This window comes from Fusarium poae, chromosome 4, assembly GCF_019609905.1.
Source record: "Fusarium poae strain DAOMC 252244 chromosome 4, whole genome shotgun sequence".
NCBI lineage: Eukaryota > Fungi > Ascomycota > Sordariomycetes > Hypocreales > Nectriaceae > Fusarium > Fusarium poae.
Window position 1 is genome coordinate 169,135 of NC_058402.1, and position 13,996 is coordinate 183,130.

The following is a 13,996-nucleotide window of genomic DNA, read 5'->3' on the forward strand; positions in this document are numbered from 1 at the left end:
GGGGAATTATAACTAGCAAACCGTGCCGTCTGGACGCGGGGTTCTCTTACCGCCTACCTCGTCAATCACTGGCTCTGGTTATCGACAAGTAGATTGGTAACTGTTGATGTCGCTTGTATCTCATGTTTTGCTTGTTCCATCGCTTGCTCCGTACTTTGTTGACGCTCAATTCTGCGGCTGTCGTCGTAGCGAGTCCCCTGCTCGCTCCGTCCGTTGCTGACATGTAGGTCTTCCGCTCTTATCATCAAATGGTGTATCACCACAAGCCGTCTGTCCGCTCGCCCCCCACTCCTTTGTATCTTCGTTCCCTCGGTACGGATTGTCCGCGAGGGTCTGCAGCTATAGGCGTAAGGTGAATTCTGTATCATTTTTCATATCTCTAACTAAAAACTCGGTGTTGATGGAAGTCACTTCAGATTTACCACCAAAACGAACTAAGTAGTTGATAAAGGTCGACGTGTTCTGGTTCAGATCCGCAGCTGTCGGTCCGACGTGTGTGCTATCGTGCTTGTTCGTTCGCTCGGCCACTCCGCACTTTGCTTGTGATTAATCTGCGGGGGGCATTAGATGCTGGAAAGATGTTTAACCCGTGAGTAAGTTCATGGGATCCAGAAGGGTGACGTACAACCATTGTAGCCATAATGCTTCGAAACCGGTCCTTTGCTGAGGGAAATTCGGTAATACTAATACGAACCGCCATTTAGTAACGTACGAACCTTCGGCGATTGACGTAGCGAACATCTCGTAAGTACTTGTATCCTCGTTCGCTTTGAGTGATAACCTGCAGCGTCACCTTCATACATGGACGGAATCCAGAATCCTCTCCGTCGTGAACTTTGGCCCCATTGTCTTTGACCATGTCGACGGGCGTATGAACAAATCAAGGGATGTATGCGAGCAGACAACTTTCCGAACAATCACATGAGCCTCCAGTGACCGTCCAGCATTGGGGATCGAGCCTGTGAGGCGAAACCGACCGAGACGCCGTAAGGCTGAGGTGTAAGTGTTGGTCATCTTCAATTAGACGTGTCGCGTAATCGATAGCGGGATTCGACTTGTCGGAGTTCTCTAAGCTGAATGAGGTGGCGACGGATAGAATGACAATTTGGTTATGTATGATGGAGATGTCTGCGTAGACGGGGTAGTGCGGCGAAGAGTTGATACAGAAGGGGAGAAGGTAATTGACGGCTTGGTAGTAGTGGGTTGTAAAGCATTCGAGTCATGACGATTTTGTAATGGCATAGTCGACCCGTTGGTAGGATGGTGTCTTGTGTTTCTCAAATGCTCTAGATAAAAGGTTCAGGTGAAAGATCGTCTGACCACAATTGTTGTTTTCATTTGCTAGGCATCACTAGAGGTAAGTAGCAGGCCCCAAATACCTCTAGACGCTTCTCGTCCACGCCGTAACAATTACTTGAGGGAGGTCACGCTCCTACCAATCTAAAGATAATCTCGATTCGTGCTTCACCATAGATGCGCACCGCTACGGGTGATGATAAATCTCAATGTACGTATTTGAAGAGCAAGAAAATAACAAAAGAACCAACTATTGCTAGATTATCCTTCCATCGTGCGGAATCATGCTCATTTCAATTATCCTCAAGCGTCGACTCATGAGAGCTCGCATTAGTATCTTCTTCCTCGTCCAACTCCTCATCCGACTTCTCATCCGCCTCCACATAAAGGCCCCAGCCGTAACGGTGATCATGCCAGAATTCCCACTCCCCGCCTATTCTGGGATCCTGCATCTCGTTGTCTCGACGGACAAGGAGCCTAAACATGTCTTTAGGGCGCGGTTCATCCGAATCATATACGTCACTAAAATCCTCCAGCCAATCTTTGATCCGCCACATGAATCCCGAAGCACTACACCATCGTCCACCGTTACAATAGGTAACGACGTGGTGCCAGTCGACCTCGACATACTCCGTGTCGCAGTCCCAATAAACCGTATCATGGTGTCTAAAATCCTTGTCAAACCACTTGGTTTCTTTGTCGATGATCCATAGTGCATCAATACCATGCCGATATTCGCAATGTTTGAGAAGTAGATAACGGAAGTACTCTCGCGTAGGATTTGTATCCGTCGGGGACGAAATAGATGCTGGGATATCCACAAGCCAGCTGCCATCAAACTCGAGCGCAATATTCTGGAGTGTAACCTCTGCCATGAATATATCCTCAATCTGCTTATTGTCACGAATGAGCGACATTTCTAATTCCGGGCCAGACTGCGATCGTTCCCGAGTGTACTGTTCGTCCACCTGGATGCAAAAGATGTCTATGGCAGGGTAGACAAGCATACAACACTCTTCTTCGCCTTCGCATGTCTTAATGATTGCAGGGCGAGAAGACTTTTCTCCCCCAGCCCAGTCTGCAGGGTAATATTCGAAGTTGTCATAATTGACGCAGGCTTGCTTCAGAATTCTGACCCAATCGTGAAAGTGTGAGTATTGGGCGATAACGTCTCTCGATTCTTTGCATGCTTTCCAGAGGCCGCCATCAATTAAATAGGCAGACCTATTTTTGTCTCCTGAAGATATTCCCTGTCGAGAGATTCCCTGTCGAGATTGATGCCAATTGCAGGGCAAGGGGACTACTGTCTCTTCATCTTGGGCGGTGACATACTGAATGCGGCGATCCGAGGGGCTGGGTCGGAAACATGCCGCTTGCCAGATTTGCAATCGGAGTTCTGCCGGCAGTCGAACGAAGGGGTGGAACACGGACATTGCCTTGTGATTCGATGTTGGTTGTTCACAATGGTTGAAAACGCATGTCGTGGTTGACGTCAAGTGTATGCGACGTAGGTGTTGCAGTGTCGGTGGTGAGGATAAGAGTAATGTTGGCCACCGAGGATCTGGAGAACTGGCAGAGGAAGTGTGGTGAGGGACGGAAATTGTGTTGTATTTATAGGAAAATAGTAAACTAGGTTTGAAAGGATTAAGGTTTCAATCAAGCTTCGGTGGCGGTATTGATTGGAGGTCGCGCGTCAACACGTGACTGTCATGACTCGCTCTTCTGGTAAGCATCGGATTCATGATATTGCAAACTAGCCAATCTGTCGGGGAGCCTTGACCTGATCTACCTAGCTAGCAAAGCACTGCTCTTCTTCCTTCTTTGGTGGTAAAGGTAAGCTTTGAAGCATGCTTTTCAAGCCAATGACCGACGGGTCGACATAACAACATCCGTTATCAACCCGATCGATCCGACAAACGCAGACTCACGGCCGGCTCAGAAAACTGATACAATAGAGGCCATGCAGGTGCTAGAAGAAACTGGGTTGAAGCGGTTAGAGGATAGACTTGGCGGCCGGAAGCAACGGGACCGACGAGCTGGACGAAATTGAAGGAGTGGAAAACGAAGGCCACGAAGTAGTTCGGCGAAAACTGAGTCGGTTTGGGGAACCATGCTAGCGATGCAGTAGGTGGTGCGATAGCAAGAAAGCATGGAGGGGATGATATGGAAGCGGTCGAAGTAGGTGAAGGGCTTGGAGATTCGTCGCTGAGCTTCGGAGACTTGTAGCAGCCATTCGAGGCTATCGATCGTCCTTGTCTGGTTCTGCTTCTTCGGCAAGACGTGAAAGGCTCTCCAGAAGGGACTCGTCAGTTTGATGAGAGTCATTCTTCACCTTGTTGGCTGTTTGATAAAGTTTGTCACATGGACGTTTGGACTTGGGGCTGACCGGTTCTTCCTTGTATTGTTCAAGCTGACAGAGGATCTCCCCAGCTGCTTCACCGTGCTTGCGCTTCTTCTGATTGAGGGTAAGCTGCTTATTGGTAGACATGGTGAAATTCGTGTTCGTATTTGTATCTGTGTTTGTGTTAGTGTTGGTAATGGTTTGTGATTTGCGTGTAGCCCATACTTTTGTATTCTTGTATTCTTGTTGTTGTTTTATTCATGTTCTAAGATCTAGACATAGAGTCTGGAACGTATTAAATGGGACCGGTGTTTCCAATGGGAAGGTACGGGCGCATATACCAGCGTGTTTCGAAAATGCCCTGAAGCCCGATGACGACGTACTACCCCTCGAGGTGTCAGAAACATGGGTCCCTGGAAGCATAAAGAAGAAAATTAGTTGACTACTTTATGCTCTTTAGACTATAGCTTTTAGACTATTTATTCTCATAACCCAAGACTTAGGAGGTCGTCTTTTCTACTACCAATTAGCTACCTTCTATGATAACCAGATCTATATACAGACGACAACGAGAAACCTACGATAAGACTCCCATTTGGTATGGAGGTAGAATGGTATCCAATAGACAGACTGGGATTCAAGACGGCACATTCATTCCCTGGTTTCTTTTAGCTATACTTTCAGCGGTCGATTCATCTGACCCTGAACTTCGAAACTAGGTGAAGTTTTCGTTACCTGGTAATTATACAATACGACTGAACTAGTCACTTCTAATCTAGTACTTGGATCACAATCTGGAGAGACACTGCGATTCCTTATGAGTTTTTATTCTGCTTATCCATGGTTTGGGAATTTACACGAACGCTCTACCCGAACTGATATCGTGTCAAGTTATTTGCTACCTTGGAAACCCCATCTTCCAAACTAATTCCCAAGTTGTCATTACTGATAGGTTTGAAACTGAATAGACTTACTTGCCAAAATATTATAGGATGAGACTTTCAATCATTTCACGAAGGATTGAGATGCTCTGAAACAGCAGACGCTCGGTAAAAAAAACAGTATCACAGGGTTATTTGTCAATATAATTATATGGATTGAAGACTCTGAGATACTAAAGGAATAGTTTAGCATCATGAAATAGTGGACCCGGCGCCACGCTCTGTTGACGATCATGTATACAAATGTTTGGGACGGTCTTTACTCTGACTGGATTCGTTTTCTGGGTTTACCGTAAAAGCTTGTAGCGAAAAATGGACTGATAAATCATTTACTACAACAACTTGGCGCGTTACACCTTCCAAGCTGATGATTACATTACCCAGTAATAGAGTTCGAAGCAAGTTTTATGTAGACCGTGCACAAAGACACCGCTCTTACGCTGGCTGCCACATCTTATCTTATCTTGACCACTTCTCATCATATTGCATGTGGCTGTGCAGATCTAATCTGATCACTTCCATTCCACTTCATCAAATGTCATTTTGGGTTTTGAGTTTGAGAATTCTCTTTCCCAGCCCGCGCATTGTTGACACTGGTATTTATTAAATTCCTCTGTCCACAATACCCTGTTCTATTTGACGTCATATTGAACGAAGAAAATTGACTGATGCAGACTTCTACACTATGCCCTCTAAGCTTCAGGTACATGCAAGCCGTGATGCATAATACCAAAACTTGATAACAGAGCACGCCATGGGTTGGGATCAATTATCCTATACTGTATAGTCTGTATTTTTACCAACTCAGAAGCTGTGCCTTGGAGGGAGAAATCTTGCTGACTCAGCTGGCTCCTCCGGGTAAACTGCGGATCAGTATATCAATTTACCCGGCTAAGCGATATAATGATGCATGCATGCACATTACTACTGAAGCGATATAACCTCCCCTACGGATTACATATTTAGCACCTGAACAGCATTGATTCCAAAAATTGAATAAAACCCTGACGGTTTCAAGCGCCCTACGTCCCGTGAATCACAACGATCCGACCGAAAAAGACAAAACTCCCATTATAACCCCAAACATTACTTAACGGCATCTTCCAAAAACTCAAATCAAACAATAACCCAAACTTCTCATCCACCACACCTTTAGAAATTGCACCCAGCATCAATGAAGAAATTAGTGGTGCAACGGGCACCTCCTCCGCATTCGACGGATTTGCTTCTCGTCACTTGTTTGAAGCAGCGTCTTCCACCGTCTGCGTACTGCAGACGAGCCCTCTTGCGCTTCAGGTCGACGCAAACCTGATACACCCAGTCATAGTCGGGGTGTCTGCATCCATTGTAGAACTCGCCAAGGGGGTGGACATGCCCCTTGGTGTCATAGTATCGATATGTGTAGTTGCCGGGCTTGACCTTTGTGGTCTCAATCATTGCCTTGGCGGCGTCGGCAACGCCAAGGAGGGAGACGAGAGCGATGACGAGAAGAACGAGCTTCATTGTGACTATCGGAAATGATTGGTTGGGTCTTGTGCAAAAGTATGTAGCTTACATGTGCTGGTAGGTTTGTGAGTTGGGACGTTGTGGTGGATTGGTAGTTTGATGAGATGGTTGGATGAGATGAAGAGTTGAGGAAACGAAGACTGGGGAATTAACACTGTTATTTATGCTGTGGAACCAATAAAGTTCTTCTAAAGCCCTACAATTTGTGAAAAACATCGTGATGACGATAGCCCTCGTTCAAACTTTCAAATCTGGAACCCATTGAACTCAAAACTCCTCATGACCAATGAACAGCCTATGACACAGCGATGATCAAAGCTAACTTTGGATATTGGAATCGTAACTGAAATGATTCGATGTGTGGTTCTCCTGGTAAATCTTATATTAGGCAAAGTTTCAAACATTTTTTGTATTTATTAAGAGCGTCGCCTACACTACAATGACCTTTTAGTATTCTTTCCTCCACCGTCTTCTCAACCTGGTAAACTGCCACGTCAAAATACATAAACCTTTAACCCGGAACATGTACAACACCATGGAAACACCGACATATGCTGCCACTAAAGGGCAAGACGTCAACAGCCAACCGTCTCCTCTCCTGCGTCTTCCACTGGACCTTCACCTTTGCATATTCGACTATCTCGACAGTGTAGACAGCACATGTCTCGGGCTGACCTCGAAGGTGCTCTACCCAGTTTACCGCCGTTGCTTCAAAGACCCGGTTCCACTGGACTCATGGATCAATGACTTCGGACCAACGCACTCAAAAGCACATACGCCACTCTCCGCATGCTATGAAGGCCGGTCAATGTGTTGGTACTGTGGCCATTTCGGGCGTGATTTGCACTGTCAGATCAAGGACTTCTTTCCTCGGGACCATCACTATTGTTACATTTGTAATAAGTTCATACGAAAGCCGAAATACTGGAGTGAGGATTTATGCAGGTTACATTACGAGGAGGAACAGAAACACTGGTCTTGGATTGAGGACATGTCATGCGTCTAATACCTCGCTTGGTACGTACCGTCTCAACGCTGACAATGTGCGAAAGAGGTCCTTTTCCTTGACGGGCGGAGCAACTGTGAAGATCGGTGTACCTCGATTGTTGAATTCCACAAATTGCTGGCTTGATTCTTAGGTGTGGGATAGGCACATCAAAGACATTGTTTACATCAACAGAGCTGGCAGAGATGCTGTGGCGACAGACCACTGGGCCAAAGTACCCAGAAACGAAGGCTCCCGTTATAAGGGACAGTGGTACCTGAGTCCATATCTGGTTCCGAAAGATACACCATCGACAGGGGTTGACAAAGTGCATGGTTGTCAGTATTGCGTTTGGACGGTAGGGATGGATGGTGGTACTGGGAGTGGGTGATCAGATGGAGTCAATCAGTATCAAGAAATTGTGCCAAGACATTAATTATGAAGCATTTTCAGACTAACAAGTCATATTTCACGATTGCAATCAATTCAATCAGCTTGGTCTAGGCATTACCAATGTCTAAGCAAGGTCCATTCTGTTGAGTCTGTGTTCCACATCATGTACAATTAACACAAGGTACCAAACAAGACCTCTTATTTAAATATTGAGGTAGGGACTGTATAAGTGAGTCGACGAAAGACAAGACACAATTTTCAGCATCACCCCTCAGCCAGGACACATCGTTCACAAAGTCCATTCCACTTCATCCATCAAACGATGTCCTTGTCCACCTCGTCATCAAATTCACCTCCAGTTACATCCAGACTCAGTCATTGTAGTCTTGGTGCAAACGACATTATTGCTACCGCAAGGGGTAGTCTTCGTGCTGGACGTTCTGAAGCAGCGTTTTATGCCGGTCGGGTACTTGATGTGTGCCCTCTTCCTGGGCAGATCGATGCAAACCTGCGAAATCCAGTCGTAACTGGTACCCTTGCACCCGTCGGTCCAGCCACCAAGACCGTGAGCCTTGCCTCCAGTGTCATAGTAAGTGGAAGAGCCGATTCCCATGCTGCTCAAACTGACCACGATCTTGGGCGTGGCAGCTTCAGCGACGCTGAGGACGGAGACGAGAGCGATGGCGAGATCGAACTTCATTGTGGCTGGATATGTCAGTGAGTTGTGATATTAGGTATGCAGAGATCGCATTGTCGTCCACGTACCGAAGTGAATAGCTTTGCTGGTTGGAAAAAGGTTCTAGGGTTGAGTTGGTGTCCGTTGTTGCGTGAGGAGGTGAGTGATGAGACGACTGAGAAAAGCGTGGAAGATGCTTTGTTTTATATTCGATAATCTTGTGTCTCGAATATGATCGGAGGCACAGCAGTAATTCTTGCAGTCTTAACCCATAATGATTCGAAATGCGATATCTGGCCCCCAACTTTGCCAAGACTTTGCGCCGTGAAGCCATTCATTGTTTGGCGCCACTGTAAATGCATGAGCACGGCGTCTTCAATCGTTGGGAGAGTCGGCCGCTGGTAACGCAAGCGACTAAATTGTTAACTTATGTCGTGTTATCGAGGTTAAACTCAGGCTGATAAATTGAGGTCCATTATCCTGCTAGGAAGGAGATCACGTGATGTTCATGTCTTGTGGATGTTTGTTGTTGACCTCGCTTCCAAAGTCGAGGTAATTTGAGACGTATTTGCCGTCACAGTACAGGTTTCTACAGTTTTGCGCTGCATTTTACTTGAAATGGATAGTATCAAAAAGTGGGGACACAAATTGGCATATTTTACGATCTTTTGTAAAGGAAACAATTTGACGCAGACTTCATTGGTCGACACCCCGTTATTATTGCGGCGTTGTCAATGAGCCGGTATCTACAGCCGTAATCCCGTCCCTGGTAATGAAAACAAGCTCTAGCCAAATACGTTGTTGAGCAGTCTCATAGGTCGACCGCAAATATGACCCTGTTTGTCTCAGTCGAGTAGTGGACATGATTCGACCGGGATCACAGTATCCGGGTCAGCCACAATGCGGCGCAGAACACATTAAACAAGCACTTTTGGCCGGGACCTGCGGACTGTGACATATGCCAAAGACAGAGATGGCCGGATGCAACCATGGGGCAAGTCGACTATTTTCATTCGCCCATACACACATTGTGACTCTTGGCAACGGGCCGTCGGGTTGTAAGTCAGTATGCTGAACCGCCAGAACAGCGGAATGCAATTGATGTCGCTCCTCGATTGAATCTCTCCCTGACAACAGCCATTATGATCAAGAGCAGATAAAAGGTCATAAATGCACCATGATTTGCTGAACATTGAGAAGGAGGCGCAAGCTTCGGTGTAAAGACTAATTATGGGACAGCGCGCGCTCAACAGGTTATACCAATGTGCCTTAATCCAGAGTTCATCCTGAAAGAAACGTATGGTGAAGAGACAGATCTACAAGCACAAAAAAACTATCAAATACCTCTTTGTTATGCAGTGGTGAAAAGCCGATTAAGCTGTCAAGGATGGCATGCCAAGATAGGAAACTCCACCTACACTCCTACCGAAACGGGTAGTGACCGAACAGGCTCAATGCACATAATACGGAACCTTTTGGCGTTGCTCGGATTTGGAAAGGGCCGAGCTTTCAGCTTCTGCAACATGGAGATCTAGAATGCTTAACTGTGATGTCTCTATGTGCAGTAATGTCGTACTAAGAAACAACCCATTACACAAATGTCACTCATACAAAACACAGCGATTTCCATCAAACTTGTCAATTACCTACTTGAGTACTATCTTGATATCCAAAACTGATAAATCCAAGCTCAAAGGTCGTTGGCGAAAAAGACAGGCTTCGCAGGATGACGGTTCACCCTGAGGCTCAGCTGATCAGGTCGTGAGTAATGACCCACAATATCCAAATTCTGCTTCGCCTTGTACTTATCCTCCAAGTTGATATCAGCATACAAAATCCCCTCCACACCCGGATCCAACGCCTTGACAAGTTCCTTTCCGAAAGGTGAGAAGATCATGGTGAACCCCCCTCCGTTCTTCTTGGTGTAGTCAAAGCCTTTGACGTTGGCTTTCTCATGGTTCTCCTCTGTCAGGATCTGGCTTGACAGAATCACAAAACAGGCACCTTCCATGGACACGATGTGGGAGAATGCTTTGCAGCAGTCGGGCGTGATGTGGTACGGCCAGTCTTCATTGTTCTCGGGGAAGATGGATGGCCAGCTGGAAACGTGGATGTCTACGTCTTGGGAGTATTCGTAGTATCGGAGGAGGGCTTGAGTATGTTCCCAGCAGTTGAGGCCCGCTACTTTGCCGAACTTGGAGGGGTACACGTTGTTCAAGGATTCACCTTGGCCATCGCCGTAGATGGCGCGCTCAACGTGGGTTGGCTTGATCTTGCGACGGTGGAGGACGATCGTGCCGGTTTCGTCGATATAAGACTGCAAATGTCAGCGAGAGATATAGAAGCAATAGACAGAAAGTGACTTACCTGAGCAATGTAAAGAGTACCCTTGTATCTCTCACTGTATCCCAAGACGACAAAAACACCTGCCTCCCGGACAGCCGCTCGGATCTGGTCCATCTCGGGAGACTCCCTCTCGAGGGAGTTCTTAAAGTACTCGTTAATCCATGCGGCGTTTTCGACGGGAGAGTTGGCCCAAATGCTCCTGAGAATAAATAAGCTGATCTGCCCATGCTTCCTGACATGCAACGAACCATGGATAGCCAGGAATAAACACTTCGGGGAAGCCAATCACGTTGGCGCCGTTGCTTGCGGCATCTTGGATGAGGCGGATGGATTTCTCGACGCCACCTTGGAGATCCTGCCAGACAGGCTCGGCTTGGATAGCGGCAACCTTGAGAGTCTTGGACATGTTGACGAGATGGGAACTTGAAAGTAAAGTTGAGAGAGTAAGAGGTCTGAGTGTAGAGTTGTTGGTGTTGATTGCTGTTGATTACTTGTGACTACGGGAGCTTTTATTGGTATTTATCTTTTGATGGTCTGATAATTACATGATGTTATCTACGTAACTGGAAGAATGTTTTCCGGATGCGTTGATCCTCCGATTGGTCTTATCCGGATATCAAGTTTCCACAGACTAACACGGCCGGAATAGTGTAACCCGGGATGAACCCCTCCTTCAACGTAGATAAACGTGGAAGTGCGGGGTTAGTTATCAAACTGATCTAATGGGCGGGGTAGTTTCAAATGGCATGGGTACCTGCAGATACGAGACTGCCACAGACAACACGACAAGATGACAACGGGACTTTGGAACCACAACCATTGATCTGAAGTGAAGGGAACATTGGTTACTTGAGAGTAGAAATGATTCAATAAATTTCACATCAGAGTATTTCCACAATAATATTCGCATAAAGACTGCCAATACAATAATCCCATTCTCAATGAAAGAAACTAAGAGACGATTCATCAAAGACCTGCCCATACTCCCACGACTCAAAAATATCATCCAAAGAAATCCCTTCCGTTGACCCAATGTGAGCCTGAGCAATGACTGGCACATCATCCATCTCATATCGCTCAAACTGTAACCGACTCTCCTCGGGAATCTCATCAGCCAAGCCATGCGCCCAAATGTCAATCTCCCACTCTAGAGCAAGTGACTGAATAGCCCGAATTGACCTATTAGCCCAATTCCAACTTATATTAATCCCATACAACGCCACGATGCAAGTCGTAAGACATCTCATAGCTTCGCTCCTTCCCACATCTCCTGAAGATTTAATGTGGAGGAGATGGAAGATGGAGGCTGTGAAGGCTGGGTGTACTACTGAGATGGGAACGCGTTCCTGGTGGGAGTTGTTAGCATTGGAGTTCAAGATTAAAGTGATGGGAGTATACGCACAACTGTGTAGTTCTTGATAAAGATTTGCAAAATCCTGGCAATTCTCACTGCAGAGTCTTTGACGGACTTGGAGTGGATGTCTCCACCTTCAGGGTCATAGAAGATAGAGTTCTTTCCAGGATTGAGAAGTTGGAAGAAAGGTCGATGAAGAAGCAGAATGGTGTGATGGTATTGTACACTGAAACATGTGTCAGTGCGAACATGATTATGTGGTAAAGAAGAGTACTCACTGAAATTGGTAGACATAGGGAGGAGAGCACTGCAGACTCGAGTTTGAGATCTTTAAACTCTTGGGGAGTCGATCGAAAAGAACCACAGCTTCCAAGTGGGCCTTCATCACTCGGTCTTCTCGTTCCTTGTCCGTCCATGCATACCTCTGAGCGTACCTGTTCTCACTTAGCCTCGGTGTCAAACTGAATGATGGGGTCAACTCACAATTGATCAATGACTTCAGATGTGATCATCAATAAATCGCAGGTATACATTGCGTTTTCGGTAATGTGGGTGGTAGGCCAAGGTGTCGAGCACTTCAATTGAGCCTCAGTCAGTAGTGGACTGTCCGGCACAAGTCCCTTGGGTTTGGTGGTCGTGATGTTGTATTCCTGGATACTAGCGGGTCTACCCATGCCAAGGCAGTAAAGCCTATTGGCAGTGTCAGTAGACATGTCGTGATAGATGCATCGATTGCGTGACTTACTTATCAAGGATATATATACCCCAGAACGTAACTGTCCGTGCTTCAACATCGTCCTCGGTGATCATACTCTTGACTGCATACGACGAACAATCACAGTGGAGTCCCAGGTTCATGGCCATTCTCGACGCCATGCCAATGTACATGAATCCCAGACCTTCATTGTCGATGCAAGCCCAGTAAAGACCAAGTAGAGCAGCAGCTTGAACCGTCGTGGTTGTTGGAGCCTCATACTCATGATGAAGCATAGTCCTAGCCTGAGCAGCAAATGCTTCTCCAGCTGTGTTGCCGTCATCTGGATCAGTCCTAAGCTCCCGTCTACGAGAGTACCTCGATGAGAAAGCCAGAATGGAAAAGAGGAGGAGTGGTGTACAGTATTTGTCAACATGATCAACATACAAATCCCGCACAAACAATTCTCTGGGGACGATGTATTGCCAAGAGTTCTGCCATCTCCAATACAGAGTGAGGAGTTCATCACGCAGCTCATCCGAGGGCTCAAAGTAGCCAGGCATTGCCCTTGCTGCTTCGATACCCCGGTTACGCGCCTTGAGTGAGGAGGGGATCTTGATGGAGTGGTTCTGAATGAGGGAAAAGTTACTGGATGCGCCAAAATAGCGCAACTCTCCAGTCTCACCGAGAGTGAAGCACCCAAGAGAGTTGGCGAGCTCGTCCATCACATCGACCGTTGAAACAACGGGTGCAGGGCTCTGCGATGGATCCGCGGTAATTAGTGCCGGTTCCTCATCATTGGGACCACAATTTTCGATGGACTCTGGGGACTCGGGATGTTTATTAGCCACCATGGCGAGCTGCTGCTCGAGACTAGCGACTCGGGCCTCCAATGCCGTTATGTAAGCATTAGTGTGGCGCCTTGTAAACACGATCAGCATTCGGCTAAGAATGGGTACCGGATGTGTGTACACACTTTCTGTTGCTTTCGGCCTGGGTATATTCACAGTCTTGGCCTCGGTCACCGCAGGCGCTGCACCGCGGCTGACTGCCGTCGCACTACCTCGGGAAATAGACGAGTTAGAAGACGATACGTTTACAGTAGTGTGCAACATGACATGATAAAACACATATGGGTCCTTGTTACCTTTGTTCTTTTGACTCTGCACCCATTGCAGGCGAGAGATGCCCTCTTTCTGGGATTCGGGTTCTGTGGGATTTCTTTGGCACGTGGGTTTGGAGCAGACATGATGGAGATTGCGAGATTCAGATACGAATATGAAGTTAGTTAGAGTATGGGGTCGGTGGTTCGGTTCAAAACGTTTGACGGAAAGACTTGGGTTGGTGAAGTTGGAGTCACTGAAGAATCTCCCACTGTCATTTCTAAATGAGGGACCAGAACAAGTCAGGGCGATAACTTATCGAAACTAACGGGAACAAGGTTTAAGCTAGGACGTATAGAGT

The 13,996-nt window shown here is 46.8% G+C and overlaps 7 protein-coding genes across 7 annotated transcripts; all 7 read right to left on the bottom strand.

Moving 5' to 3' along the window:
* Positions 1-582: 582 nt before the first annotated feature.
* On the bottom strand, positions 583-859 carry FPOAC1_010171 (uncharacterized protein; the record flags this gene model as incomplete). Its single annotated transcript, XM_044854566.1, has 2 exons — positions 583-663; positions 713-859. 2 exons carry the CDS (start codon positions 857-859, stop codon positions 583-585), a joined length of 228 nt encoding a protein of 75 aa, XP_044701879.1.
* A 730-nt stretch (positions 860-1,589) lies between these two features.
* Positions 1,590-2,729, bottom strand: FPOAC1_010172 (uncharacterized protein; the record flags this gene model as incomplete). Its single annotated transcript, XM_044854567.1, has 1 exon — positions 1,590-2,729. The coding sequence occupies one exon, from the start codon at positions 2,727-2,729 to the stop codon at positions 1,590-1,592; it is 1,140 nt and encodes a 379-aa protein (XP_044701880.1).
* Positions 2,730-3,231: 502 nt separating this feature from the next.
* FPOAC1_010173 (uncharacterized protein) lies at positions 3,232-3,621 on the bottom strand (the record flags this gene model as incomplete). Its single annotated transcript, XM_044854568.1, has 1 exon — positions 3,232-3,621. The coding sequence occupies one exon, from the start codon at positions 3,619-3,621 to the stop codon at positions 3,232-3,234; it is 390 nt and encodes a 129-aa protein (XP_044701881.1).
* Positions 3,622-5,730: 2,109 nt separating this feature from the next.
* FPOAC1_010174 (uncharacterized protein) lies at positions 5,731-6,081 on the bottom strand (the record flags this gene model as incomplete). The annotated part of the gene is made up of 1 exon (XM_044854569.1): positions 5,731-6,081. One exon carries the CDS (start codon positions 6,079-6,081, stop codon positions 5,731-5,733), a length of 351 nt encoding a protein of 116 aa, XP_044701882.1.
* A 1,730-nt stretch (positions 6,082-7,811) lies between these two features.
* Positions 7,812-8,476, bottom strand: FPOAC1_010175 (uncharacterized protein; the record flags this gene model as incomplete). The annotated part of the gene is made up of 3 exons (XM_044854570.1): positions 7,812-8,167; positions 8,228-8,239; positions 8,455-8,476. The coding sequence occupies 3 exons, from the start codon at positions 8,474-8,476 to the stop codon at positions 7,812-7,814; spliced, it is 390 nt and encodes a 129-aa protein (XP_044701883.1).
* A 1,352-nt stretch (positions 8,477-9,828) lies between these two features.
* On the bottom strand, positions 9,829-11,326 carry FPOAC1_010176 (uncharacterized protein; the record flags this gene model as incomplete). The annotated part of the gene is made up of 4 exons (XM_044854571.1): positions 9,829-10,455; positions 10,506-10,683; positions 10,733-10,964; positions 11,239-11,326. 4 exons carry the CDS (start codon positions 11,324-11,326, stop codon positions 9,829-9,831), a joined length of 1,125 nt encoding a protein of 374 aa, XP_044701884.1.
* Positions 11,327-11,422: 96 nt separating this feature from the next.
* On the bottom strand, positions 11,423-13,473 carry FPOAC1_010177 (uncharacterized protein; the record flags this gene model as incomplete). The annotated part of the gene is made up of 5 exons (XM_044854572.1): positions 11,423-11,830; positions 11,887-12,064; positions 12,117-12,272; positions 12,322-12,528; positions 12,584-13,473. The coding sequence occupies 5 exons, from the start codon at positions 13,471-13,473 to the stop codon at positions 11,423-11,425; spliced, it is 1,839 nt and encodes a 612-aa protein (XP_044701885.1).
* Between the last annotated feature and the right edge of the window lie 523 nt (positions 13,474-13,996).